This window comes from Gasterosteus aculeatus, chromosome 13, assembly GCF_964276395.1.
Source record: "Gasterosteus aculeatus chromosome 13, fGasAcu3.hap1.1, whole genome shotgun sequence".
NCBI classification, from domain to species: Eukaryota; Metazoa; Chordata; class Actinopteri; order Perciformes; family Gasterosteidae; genus Gasterosteus; species Gasterosteus aculeatus.
The window spans coordinates 23,465,593-23,478,393 of NC_135701.1; the positions used below are offsets into that span (position 1 = coordinate 23,465,593).

Genomic DNA, 12,801 nt, shown 5'->3' on the forward strand with positions numbered 1-12,801 from the left:
ACCGACCACAAGCCGCTAGTGCCCCTCATCAATAGCCACAGCCTGGACAATGTACCTATACGATGTCAGCGTCTCCTCATGAGGCTCATGAGATTCAACCCAGTGGCAGAGTTGCCGACACCCTGTCACGCAGTCCACTGGCAGGCATGTGCACAGAGACAGACACACATAGTGTGGTGGCATGCTATGTGGCTAGTGTAGTAGAGGGGATTTCTGCGTCCACAAGCAAATTGGATGAAATCAGAATGGTGACATCGGCAGACACGGCTGGAACCATGAAACAGAGTGACATTACTTTCTGTTTATATCTGTGGTTTGTTGTGATGCATAGCACCTGTCTGGATGGATGTGTGTGAGTTGTGGTTCATTGCCATAGTTGCCAACAGTTTGGTATATTAATAGTTTATTGGAGCATCTCTTGAAAATAATGAACAAAAACGGAGATAGAAGCCACATTAAAGATCCGTAGAGGTCACTTGAACTCAGGACAGCAGATGTTTGTGTCATCACAAACTATTCATCACAATTTCTAGTGATTACTGTTTTACAACAAATCTTATGTTAACATTAAAATAAGTAAATAAGCTGAAATACAAACTGACGTCAAATTCTCTGAAGTACGGAAGCCCAGAGCGACCAAGACATTGAGTAAGGCTAACAGTTCCTGGGTTCCACAGCTCCTCCAAAGTGTCTTACTGTTTCTTTAAGACAAAGTCTATACAGAGAGCCTAGAAATGATGAATATATTCACAATTTTTGTGCCATCTCTTTAAAATGTAACTTTAAAATAAACACCTGAGCCATATACAGACAGAGTGACAACAACACTTGGACCCAAGCTTTATATAAAGCGTTATTATGGTTAAACCAAAGCCATATGAAGGTGGGGTTGTTCGAGTTAGTCCAGTTAAACCAGTTATTCTAGCGCCATGTACAGGTGGAGTTGTTCCAGGTAGTCCAGAGACATGTACAGGTGGAGTTGTTCCAGGTAGTCCAGAGACATGTACAGGTGGAGTTGTTCCAGGTAGTCCAGAGACATGTACAGGTGGAGTTGCTCCAGTTAGTCCAGAGACATGTACAGGTGGAGTTGCTCCAGTTAGTCCAGATTGTACATGTGGAGCTGTTCCAGTTTGTCCAGAGACATGTACATGTGGAGCTGTTCCAGTTAGTCCAGAGACATGTACAGGTGGAGTTGTTCCAGTTAGTCCAGATTGTACATGTGGAGTTGTTCCAGGTAGTCCAGAGACATGTACAGGTGGAGGTGTTCCAGTTAGTCCAGAGACACGTACAGGTGGAGCTGTTCCAGGTAGTCCAGAGACATGTACAGGTGGAGTTGTTCCAGTTAGTCCAGATTGTACATGTGGAGTTGTTCCAGGTAGTCCAGAGACATGTACAGGTGGAGGTGTTCCAGTTAGTCCAGAGACATGTACAGGTGGAGTTGTTCCAGTTAGTCCAGATTGTGCATGTGGAGTGGTTCCAGTTAGTCCAGAGACATGTACAGGTGGTGGTGTTCCAGTTAGTCCAGAGACACATACAGGTGGAGTTGTTCCAGTTAGTCCAGATTGTACATGTGGAGTTGTTCCAGTTAGTCCAGAGACACATACAGGTGGAGTTAGGCGTGCACTTTGTTGGAGGTTTCAGGATACAGTAACACAAAAAAACAGAGATGATGCCAGACTAAATTCAAAAAGGAAACATGCATTGTAAGGTAACCTAGCATCAGGGGTTGAAATAGTTTGGAGGTCAGGTCCAACTCTGCGAGGTGAGAGTTGATTGACAGGTTTGAGATTGGTTGATTAGAGAACCAATCAGAGAGGAGCAGCCGGTTGTTCAGCAGTTGCCGGAGTTCCGGAATTCACCATTCTCTGTGATCTGCAGAGACGAGGCGTTGCTTGGAGACAGGCCGTTCCTCTGTGATGTCACTGCGTACCGCTCCTTCAGTTGAGTCACAGCAGCCATCAGACGACTGTTAGCTGCATCCAGACTGGATATCCTCTTCTCCTGAGAGACAGACAGGCAGAGAGACAGACAAGAAGGGGTCAGCTCATTACAATAAAACACTGACTGGATATCCTCTTCTCCTGCGAGACAGAAAGATAGAAAGGTACCTGCGCCTCAATGATCTTCTGTTTGGAGTCCACCACAGCCTGCATGTCAGAGTGATCCTTCTTCAGCTCCTCCTCCACTGCCATCAACCTACAAAGGTCATAGGTCAGACCAGTGAGTAGAGACAGGTGAGTAGAAAGGGATAGATAAGGGAGACAGACAGGTGAGTAGGTGAGTGAGACGGACAGGTGAGTGGAGAGAGACAGGTGAAACGGACAGGTGAGTGAGACCGACAGGGGAAACAGACCTGCTGATTATGCTGTTCATCTGAAGATCTTTATCATCCTGCAACCGCCTCAGTCGTCCCTCTGTGTCCTCCAACCGCACCTGAAACACACACACACACAGAGTCACGAGTCTCAAGTACGAAGTTACAGTATTTGAATGTTGAAAGAGCTGGGAGGTCGAGTCATTCCCAGTGATAATGCAGGAGTGACTCCTGGTGGATCAGGTCTCAGGTTACACACCTGGTACTCCTGTAGCATGCGCTGGTTCTGCTGATCCTGGACTAGCAGTCGGGCCTCACACTCGTCCTGCCTCATCGCTGCAACTCGCAACTTCTCCTGCAGCAAGGCAATCTCCTGCTGGTACTGCACACACACACACACACACACAAGAGTCAGAGCCAGTAGAACCAGTAGAACCAGTAGAACCAGTGGTCTCTTACCTTCTCTACCAGGGCGTCGTCATGGCGATCATCCTCTGCCTCACCGTAGGAGGAGGCGGAGTTCATGTTGAGCAGCCAGGCGGCAGTCCGGTCCAAAGCACATGGAGAAGGGGCCTGAGCACAGAGACATTTACACACTGTTACAGCAGTAGCGAGGGGTTAAAGGTCAGAGTAGGTTACCATGGTTAGGGCAGCGCGCAACACCTTGGCAGTGGGTCGTTGTTTCTCAGGGCTGTCTCCCTTAGATGACGACGATGTCTGTCTAAGTCGCGACTGGCCACTGCTCGGCCAATCGGGACTCGATGACATCATGCTCCCGGAGGTAGGGCGAGTAGGGTGGATGATGCCTGCGCCGCCGCTCAGCAAGCTGGGAGGAGTGCGACCTCGAGGAGGTCCTGGAGGAGCACAGGAGGGTGGAGGAGGCTGGTCTATGCGTCTCTGAGGACCCGAGGTGGTCTGACGAGATGGGGCGGGGCAACCTGAGGGCCAACAACATGATGACATCATCAGGAGAGAACAGCTGAAGAACAAGCGACCAATCACCTGTCGTACCTGTGAGTGTGTCCGACAAAGCTCGTCGGGAGTATTCTTCTCCACTGCTGCTGCTGGACATGGCCGACACCCTCTCCCCCCCGCCCAGCGCCACAGACATCTGTGTAAGAAACGCTGGTTTGGTTGCAATGGTGTTTCTGTCTTCGGGATTTCCCTGCGAACCCGCCGAGCCGTCCGAGGGCGTGGCATCCATTGGTTGCCTTGGCGACGTGGCAGTCATGTGATACACGGGGTTCTGGAAGGAGAGGGGGAGGAGCCCCGTCCTGAGCTGCCATTGGCCGTCGTCGAGGCCGTCGCTCGGGGAAGAGTCCTGCAAGTCGACCAGAGACAGACTGCGGCTCTCATTGGTCAGATCAGGCCCCTCCCTCCTGCTCCCATTGGCCATCTCAAAACCCGCCTCGTTCTCATTGGGCTCAGAGTACGACGAGCTCACTGCCGGAGAGCCCTGCTGACCTGCAGGAAGGGACATCAGCACAACACCAGAGGTCAGATTCAGAGGTCAAAGATCACAGACCGAGATTGGGTCTCATGGATAGAGGTCAGAGGTCACCTGACGTGGGCTGTAGACAGGATCCTTTGGTGACAAAGAACAAGTCTTTGTTCTCTGGAGTCGGAGAGGGAAGTCTGGTGAAGTCTACCAAACTACACACGCACACGTATACATGCACAGACACACACAAAAACAAAGACACGAAGACACTCATGAGACAGGTTACTTGATAAAAAAATGCATCACTGTAATTACTAAAACTAGTTATTACTACGTTGTGTTATTAAAGTTTCCCTTTTCACAGTTTGTTTGTATAGTATGTTATTACAAGAGTGTGTTGTTACTACAGCTTGTTATTATTAGTTATTTCAAGTGTGTTATTACGGCAGAGTGTTGTTGTCAAGTTCCCCTTTTATAAACGTGTGGAGATTCCCCACTTGATAAGAATTAACGCATTTACCTGAATATTCTAACTGGATTTCCCTCAATGACCAACAACTCTTCCTTTTCCTCATTTTATTTAAGTGTCAGTTGAAGCCAGTTAACATAATTTACTGTGCTTCCACCAACATGCTGTTAGTAAACAGAAGTAGTCCCCGGACAATCAACCAATGTTTGGACAACAGTTAATTACCGGGGGGCTACAATCCCCGTGACGTACAATGCCGCACTAACCGGACTGGCCGTGCGCTTCAATACAAAGACTCGCCGCTGTGGGAGGGTTCATCGCTCTTACCGGCTGCCTCTGCTTTGTAGATCTGATCCATCCGTCAGTGCGGTGCTGTCTAACGAGATTCTCACCTGTCCCCGCTGGTTACATTAGCCCCGCCCTGTTTCCTTCCAGACTGTCCGTATATACGACTTTACTGTTTTACTACTTTTATTTGGAATTACCTTTCATCTGTTTTAGTTGTAATGAAACCCTGTCTGACTTGACAGTTGTTTTATTTTGTGTTAATACTATAGTGCTGTTATTACAGTGTGTTAATACTACAGTGTTGTTATTACAGTGTGTAATTACAGTGTGTTAATACTACGGTGTTGTTATTACAGTGTGTAATAACAGTGTGTTAATACTACAGTGTTGTTATTACAGTGTGTAATTACAGTGTGTTAATACTACGGTGTTGTTATTACAGTGTGTAATAACAGTGTGTTAATACTACAGTGTTGTTATTACAGTGTGTAATTACAGTGTGTTAATACTACAGTGTTGTTATTACAGTGTGTAATAACAGTATGTTATTTCTAGAGTGTCTTATTACAGTCCTATCAAAGGCTGTTATTACATTATTATTGTGTGACTGGTGAATCTGAACTAACCTTTAAAACCTTTAAAACAATGTTGCTTGCGTCTGTATATGACATGAACCAAGCTGAAAGCTTGATACTAACCCTCCATCCAGTCCAACGCCGCCCTGTAGGCCAATAGAGGGATTACACGCTGCAAGAGGAGGGGAGAGAGGCGGGGACAGTGGGGGCGGGGAAACCACACGCTGAGGCTCTGGAGACGACATGGACACGCCCCCAGGGTTAGCCAGCGCCACTGAAACCTCTCTGATTATCCGAGGTAGAGGGCCGAGCTTCGACAGGCACGCCTGCAGACAGACAGACAGACAGACAGGTGTCAGATTGTCACAAATACATTTTCTGTCCGCCAGCTATATATGTGTGGACTATGTTCTGGTTATAAAGTTATTCTTATCGACCAGACATTTTCCCATTACTGCAATTTTGAATTGCCTTACTGCCATTGAAGGTTGCTGACGGACATGTATGTATTTGATTCATACTGAATAGAAATGAGACCAATCATCTTTGTTGTCTATCATTTTTGAGAGGGCGTCCAATCAGGTAAGGACCGAGGGTCACCTGATCGGGTGTGTTACCTGATCCAGCTCAGCCAGCAGGGTGTGTAGGCTGGACAGCTCTCGGCCGAGGTCGATGTATCCATCGAAGCCGGCGGTGTGGTTCAGTCCATCAGGATTAGAGATCTCCTGCAGGAAACGTTGCATGCTGCTCCACTGGCGCTCCACAAAATCATTCATGAACAGCATGTACTCTTCTTTAGTCCCAAACCTGCAACCAGTGAGAGGAAACGCCTTCAGTGTCCCTGTACACGTATAGCTATAAGAAATAGCTATAGATACAAGTAACAAGCACAGGTACGCATGCAGGTGACAATTACAGGTAAACAAAGTATATGAGACTCACTTGCTGAAGTTGGCCAGGTTCTGGATGACCTTGGCGATGAGGGTCAGGGTTCTGGCAGAACGCTCGTCGGGGTATTCCTGCATGAGGTCGAACAGTGATGGTGACATCACAGCCGGACAAAGGAAGCGCAGGAACAACGAGGCGCTGATGAGACGCTCGCTGATGTCTGGTCGCCCCCGGTTACAGCATTCCTGTCGCCATGACGCAAAAACCTCCTTCAGCTCCCGGGGGAAGAACCTGCGTTAGAGGCAGAGGGGCTCTAATAACTTTGTTTTATACAAGTGTGTGTAAGATGTGAGTACAGTGTGTCTACATTTGTGGCAGTTTGTACAGTATTAGTCCAGTGTGTGTGCATTGTGTGTACAATACGCACATTGTGTGTACACAGTGTGTGTGCATTGTGTGTACAATACGCACATTGTGTGTACACAGTGTGTGTGCATTGTGTGTACAGTGTGAGTAGAGTGTATATACAGTGTGTGTGCATTGTGTGTACAGTGTGAGTAGAGTGTATATACAGTGTCTGTGCATTGTGTGTACAGTATGAGTAGAGTGTATATACAGTGTGTGTGCATTGTGTGTACAGTATAAGTAGAGTGTATATACAGTGTGTGTGCATTGTGTGTACAGTGTGAGTAGAGTGTATATACAGTGTGTGTGCATTGTGTGTACAGTGTGAGTAGAGTGTATATACAGTGTGTGTGCATTGTGTGTACAGTGTGAGTAGAGTGTATATACAGTGTGTGTGCATTGTGTGTACAGTATAAGTAGAGTGTATATACAGTGTGTGTGCATTGTGTGTACAGTGTGAGTAGAGTGTATATACAGTGTGTGTGCATTGTGTGTACAGTATAAGTAGAGTGTATATACAGTGTGTGTGCATTGTGTGTACAGTGTGAGTAGAGTGTATATACAGTGTGTGTGCATTGTGTGTACAGTGTGAGTAGAGTGTATATACAGTGTGTGTGCATTGTGTGTACAGTATAAGTAGAGTGTATATACAGTGTGTGTGCATTGTGTGTACAGTATGAGTAGAGTGTATATACAGTGTGTGTGCATTGTGTGTACAGTATGAGTAGAGTGTATATACAGTGTGTGTGCATTGTGTGTACAGTGTGAGTAGAGTGTATATACAGTGTGTGTGCATTGTGTGTACAGTATAAGTAGAGTGTATATACAGTGTGTGTGCATTGTGTGTACAGTATGAGTAGAGTGTATATACAGTGTGTGTGCATTGTGTGTACAGTGTGAGTAGAGTGTATATACAGTGTGTGTGCATTGTGTGTACAGTATAAGTAGAGTGTATATACAGTGTGTGTGCATTGTGTGTACAGTATGAGTAGAGTGTATATACAGTGTACCTGTATGAGTCAAGGATCTTGCAGAAGGCGAGTTCACAGCACATCCTCAGGTTGGCCTGATGCTCAGCGAGGTCAGAGGTCGCACAGCGAGATGAGTCGACCTCACAGTTCTCATCTGACTCGTATAGAGCTTTAATGAACTCACCTGAACACACAAACACAAAAAATCCTGTATATCTGATAATCAAAAGCTCTTCCGTAGTGCTCATTTAGAGAGTCACTGTCTTGAGGAGTCCAAGGTCAGAGGGCAAAGCAGAAAGAGCCAACCAGGCCGCCGCAGGTCTGATGAGGATGAGACTTAGAGACACACCAAGCACCACACAACACTCACGCTTTGTTCATTATGTTAGAAGACCACACATTGCATGTGATTGGATCTTGTGTTGTGGCGAGAGGACCTGCTCCTCCTCCACGCCAGTTTAGGGCCAATAGAAATCGTTCCTTTAAGTAACAAGGAATATAAATCATAACGTTCTTCCTGATGTTAGTCGGTTGTTCTTCCAGCCGACAAACGCCTGTGATCGGACACATAAATCCACCAGAACGAGAGAAGTCGTTTGGCTGAATCCTCCCAGATGTCCACAAGCGGGCGTCCAAATTAGATCACGTTCGTTCTTTCATATCACAACAATAAACGTCTATTACAACCACACACCTTTACATAGCAATAAGAACTCCTCAAGTCGGTCTCACTCACCTGTCTTTCCATTAAGAGATTGAGTACCCGTATGTGCGTGTTGGTTAACACCCTTTTTGTATTTTGTGTAATGTTTGTTTACCAAGGGCGTCCTGCAGGTACTTCTGTCCAATCAGCTTCAGATATTCTTCAATGCTCTTTGTTGCCAGCGTGTTCTCTCTGAAAATCAGCTGGTCGTTGTCACGGCAACGGTCCACCTCCGACATCATCAGGTCCGTCAAGAAGTCCTAAAGAAAGTTCCTTTGAGTCATGTGATGGAATCTCTAACATTACATTGGCTAGAGGATCTTTGCTTTGGTCCAATAGACTTTTACACTTTAAACAGAGAGATAACGTCTTGATTCAGAATGTCAGATGTTCTTCGGAAGGTTCCTCACTGAGTGAAATGAAGTGAAGTAGTGGAAGTGGCGCCATGATAGGAGCTGTTCTAGTCTCTAATGCTAAGGAAAGGAGCCTCAATGCTTCCTTGCTTAGCTCCTTTAGCATAGGAACCACCGGAGCGTCCTTTACCAAGGAAAGGAGATAATTACGTCCCACAATATTTAGATGGTGACGCGTCCTTCAGGAGGAATGAGGATGACGTAGAAACACGGATCATTGTGTGATGACGTTTTCCTTTGTGTCGACTCACACTGTAACAACACGTGAAGCATCTCAGACGCTTCTTTGTAGCCGCTGCAGACTGACGTCACGCGTCTCCGTCCATCACAACTAGCAGCTTGGACGTGGAGTCAGTCCCTTACACACTGCCTCGTCCTTTCCTAACTCCTCATCAACTCTCCTCACCATCCTTCCTCGCCCCCGTGACCTTCTCCACAGAGGTCAAGGAATGGTGGTTAGGAACAGATGTTGGGAGGTCCTTTCTTTAGCAATTCGAATCCCGCAAAAAGTGTCCCCCAGACACAGAACAACAGAATATACAGAAATGACTCGGTGGTAGTGGGAGTGGAGACGTGCAGTGGGTGGGGTCATACCAAGTAGGTGTGTCATGTACAGAGGTGTTGTCATGGCCAGTGGGCGTGGTTACCTTGGCCTTCCCCGTGCTGTGCAAGATGTGGACCAGTGCAGAAGCAAGCTCTTCCTTGGATCTCAGGCTGATGGAGGCCTCCAGAGTGTTGCAGAGCAGCAGGTAGTTGGAGCTAATGTATTCTGCAAACTCTTTGTACTGTTCCATCGGCAGGATGACGATGCTCTGGTAGCGAGCTTTGACTCGCACCGTCGGCACAGATGACTTTGCTGCAATAGGAAGCAGCGTGAGCGTCATCCTTGCGACTTTAAGAGTCATTACTAGTAACGTTCTACCTACCCCGGATGGTGCTGGGCGTGCTTAACGAATACCACTTCTCCACCAGCTGTCTACCGGTCACCATGGCAACAGGGATATTGACCAACCCCACGTAGCTGCTCTTATCCTTCTTCCTCTTCCTGTCGGTGTCTTTGTAAAGATGAAGAGTGATGGAGGTGACGGAGGGCAGGCTGCCGAAGTCAAAGCGCTCTCCCCAAAATATGTTGTCTGTCTTCAGCTTACAGGACGTCCGGGCGTAAAGACAGTCATCCAGACACAGCTCACAGAAGTACCTGAAGTACACAAATATAGCTGTGGGTGTAGTAGACTATGGGTGTAGCACACTCCTGGCTGTAATGCCCCCTACCTTTTTTTTGCAGGCAGGTCTTTGGCTTCAATGACCCACACCGTCAGGATGTTCTCCACCCTCCTGCTGTTGTCCTTGTTGGGATGCACGGCTCTCCTCAGGTTCTCCATCCATTTATCCCTCTCTGCCGCCGACCGGCACGAGAAGCACTTTGTTCCTGTCGAGGTTGTCACCTAGGAGATACGGGGGCAGAGGTTAGGGTCAGAGGTCGGGTGATCAACGCGGACATACAGGTTGCCATTGTGAGCTTAGAGAGCCCACACCTCAAAGCAGTAGTCCTGTCCCAGGAGGGAGGAGTGAACAGGTTTGATGATCACCGATTGGTCCATCCTGAGCTCCAGAGATGACACACAGCTGCGCTTAGCAACGACTCCTGGCTACCACAGCGAAGCTGCTGCATCACACGCCTGAAGGAGGTAATTTAACAAGGGCATCAGTATACTCTTTATTAAGAGAAGAGCAAAGAGTCAAAGTGACAGATGGTTCAGGCCTGGAATCTGTTCATTCCTTCATTCACTTTTCATCGTCCGCACCCAAAATATGAAGGTGTGATAATGCTGAACAATTTATATCCGACTGATGCTTCATATAGGTGGAGGAAGGGTGGTGGACAACACACACACACACACACACACACATCAGCAGGATGATCAGTTGTTCCTCCTATGGGTGTCTGTGTGTGTCTGTGTGTGTACTGCTGCTTCCTAACCTTGTTTACCTAAACGTGTCGACTAGCATTGTGTGTCTAGCCTAGCTACATGCTAACGGCTGACTGTGTACAACCCCCCCCCCCCCCCACACACACACACATAGAAACGCATGTATAGTCATGCAAATCAGGTTGAAGACATCAACCCCCAACCGCCCAACATGCACACGCACGTGCACACAGACACGCACACACACACACACACACACATACACACACACTATTCAGTGGACAAAGGCTGTGCAGAGGATCAGATACTCACCAAGCATCCTGTGAATGCTGAGGAGGAGGAGGGGGGGACAGGAGACGGGGGGTTACGGATACATGTTCTTCTTCAGCAGTAGACACAGCAGCAGGAAAAGGAGGAGAGAAGAAAGATGGAGAACCTACTGATGTTCAGTCGATTGTCTCTCTCTCTGTCTGCCTGTCTGTCTCTCTGTTAGCTTGCTGCTACCGATGCTACGCAGCTTCAGCAGCTCTCTCTGTCATCACTGGCCCCTCCCCTGCAGCGAGACTGCCCTACTTCCTCTACTCCTCCCGTCTTCTCCTCCTCGTCTCTTCTCCTCTCTTCCTATCCTCCTCTTCTCCAACATATACTGCGTGTAACATGCACACTGAAGTGGGTCTATCTGATGGTGATTATATATGTTGGGGGTTCTATGTGATGGTGAATATATATGTTGGTGGTTCTATCTGATGGTGGTTATATATGTTGGTGGTTCTATCTGATGGTGGTTATATATGTTGGTGGTTCTATCTGATGGTGGTTATATATGTTGGTGGTTCTATCTGATGGCAGTTATATACGTATGTTGGTGGTTCTATCTGATGGTGGTTATATATGTTGGTGGTTCTATCTGATGGTGGTTATATATGTTGGTGGTTCTATCTGATGATGGTTATATATGTTGGTGGTTCTATCTGATGGTGGATATATATGTTGGTGGTTCTATCTGATGGTGGATATATATGTTGGTGGTTCTATCTGATGGCGGTTATATACGTATGTTGGTGTTTCTATCTGATGGTGGTTATATATGTTGGTGGTTCTATCTGATGGTGGTTCTATATGTTGGTGGTTCTATCTGATGGTGGATATATATGTTGGTGGTTCTATCTGATGGTGGTTATATATGTTGGTGGTTCTATCTGATGGCGGTTATATACGTATGTTGGTGGTTCTATCTGATGGTGGTTATATATGTTGGTGGTTCTATCTGATGGTGGATATATATGTTGGTGGTTCTATCTGATGATGGTTATATATGTTGGTGGTTCTATCTGATGGTGGATATATATGTTGGTGGTTCTATCTGATGGTGGTTATATATGTTGGTGGTTCTATCTGATGGCGGTTATATACGTATGTTGGTGGTTCTATCTGATGGTGGTTATATATGTTGATGGTTCTATCTGATGGTGGTTATATATGTTGGTGGTTCTATCTGATGGCGGTTATATACATATGTTGGTGGTTCTATCTGATGGTGGTTATATATTTTGGTGGTTCTATCTGATTGTGGATATATATGTTGGTTGTTCTATCTGATGGCGGTTATATACGTATGTTGGTGGTTCTATCTGATGGTGGTTATATATGTTGGTGGTTCTATCTGATGGTGGATATATATGTTGGTGGTTCTATCTGATGATGGTTATATATGTTGGTGGTTCTATCTGATGGTGGATATATATGTTGGTGGTTCTATCTGATGGTGGTTATATATGTTGGTGGTTCTATCTGATGGCGGTTATATACGTATGTTGGTGGTTCTATCTGATGGTGGTTATATATGTTGATGGTTCTATCTGATGGTGGTTATATATGTTGGTGGTTCTATCTGATGGCGGTTATATACATATGTTGGTGGTTCTATCTGATGGTGGTTATATATGTTGGTGGTTCTATCTGATTGTGGATATATATGTTGGTTGTTCTATCTGATGGCGGTTATATACGTATGTTGGTGGTTCTATCTGAGGGTGGATATATATGTTGGTGGTTCTATCGGATGGTGGTTATATATGTTGGTGGTTCTATCTGATGGCGGTTATATACGTATGAGGGTGGTTCTATCTGATGGTGGTTATATATGTTGGTGGTTCTATCTGATGGTGGTTATATATGTTATAAATATGTGATGGTGGTTATATATGTTGGTGGTTCTATGTGCTGGTGGTTCTATCTGATGGTGGATATATATGTTGGTGGTTCTATCTGATGGTGGTTATATATGTTGGTGGTTCTATCTGATGGCGGTTATATACGTATGTTGGTGGTTCTATCTGAGGGTGGATATATATGTTGGTGGTTCTATCGGATGGTGGTTATATATGTTGGTGGTTCTATCTG

General features: G+C 46.3%; 1 protein-coding gene across 1 annotated transcript; it reads right to left on the minus strand.

Moving 5' to 3' along the window:
- Window positions 1-386: 386 nt before the first annotated feature.
- On the minus strand, window positions 387-11,033 carry LOC120830891 (disabled homolog 2-interacting protein). The gene is made up of 18 exons (XM_040195879.2): window positions 10,711-11,033; window positions 10,003-10,146; window positions 9,740-9,912; window positions 9,394-9,665; window positions 9,115-9,323; window positions 8,170-8,314; window positions 7,391-7,535; window positions 6,030-6,266; window positions 5,705-5,894; window positions 5,211-5,413; window positions 3,876-3,967; window positions 3,326-3,778; window positions 2,978-3,252; window positions 2,774-2,887; window positions 2,574-2,696; window positions 2,354-2,433; window positions 2,109-2,196; window positions 387-2,001 (listed from the first exon to the last, which is right to left on the minus strand). The coding sequence occupies exons 2-18, from the start codon at window positions 10,066-10,068 to the stop codon at window positions 1,831-1,833; spliced, it is 3,036 nt and encodes a 1,011-aa protein (XP_040051813.2). The 5' UTR covers window positions 10,069-10,146; window positions 10,711-11,033; the 3' UTR covers window positions 387-1,830.
- Between the last annotated feature and the right edge of the window lie 1,768 nt (window positions 11,034-12,801).

Bases quoted from the DNA above. Each gene is read 5' to 3' on its own strand.
- LOC120830891 (XM_040195879.2), bottom strand. From the start codon at position 10,068: ATGGACCAATCGGTGATCATCAAACCTGTTCACTCCTCCCTCCTGGGA. The intron at 9,666-9,739 runs GTAGGGGGCATT...TGTGTACTTCAG, and splicing joins GACCTGCCTGCAAAAAAAAG to GTACTTCTGTGAGCTGTGTC. The intron at 2,002-2,108 runs GTACCTTTCTAT...TCTGTCTCTCAG, and splicing joins AGAAGATCATTGAGGCGCAG to GAGAAGAGGATATCCAGTCT.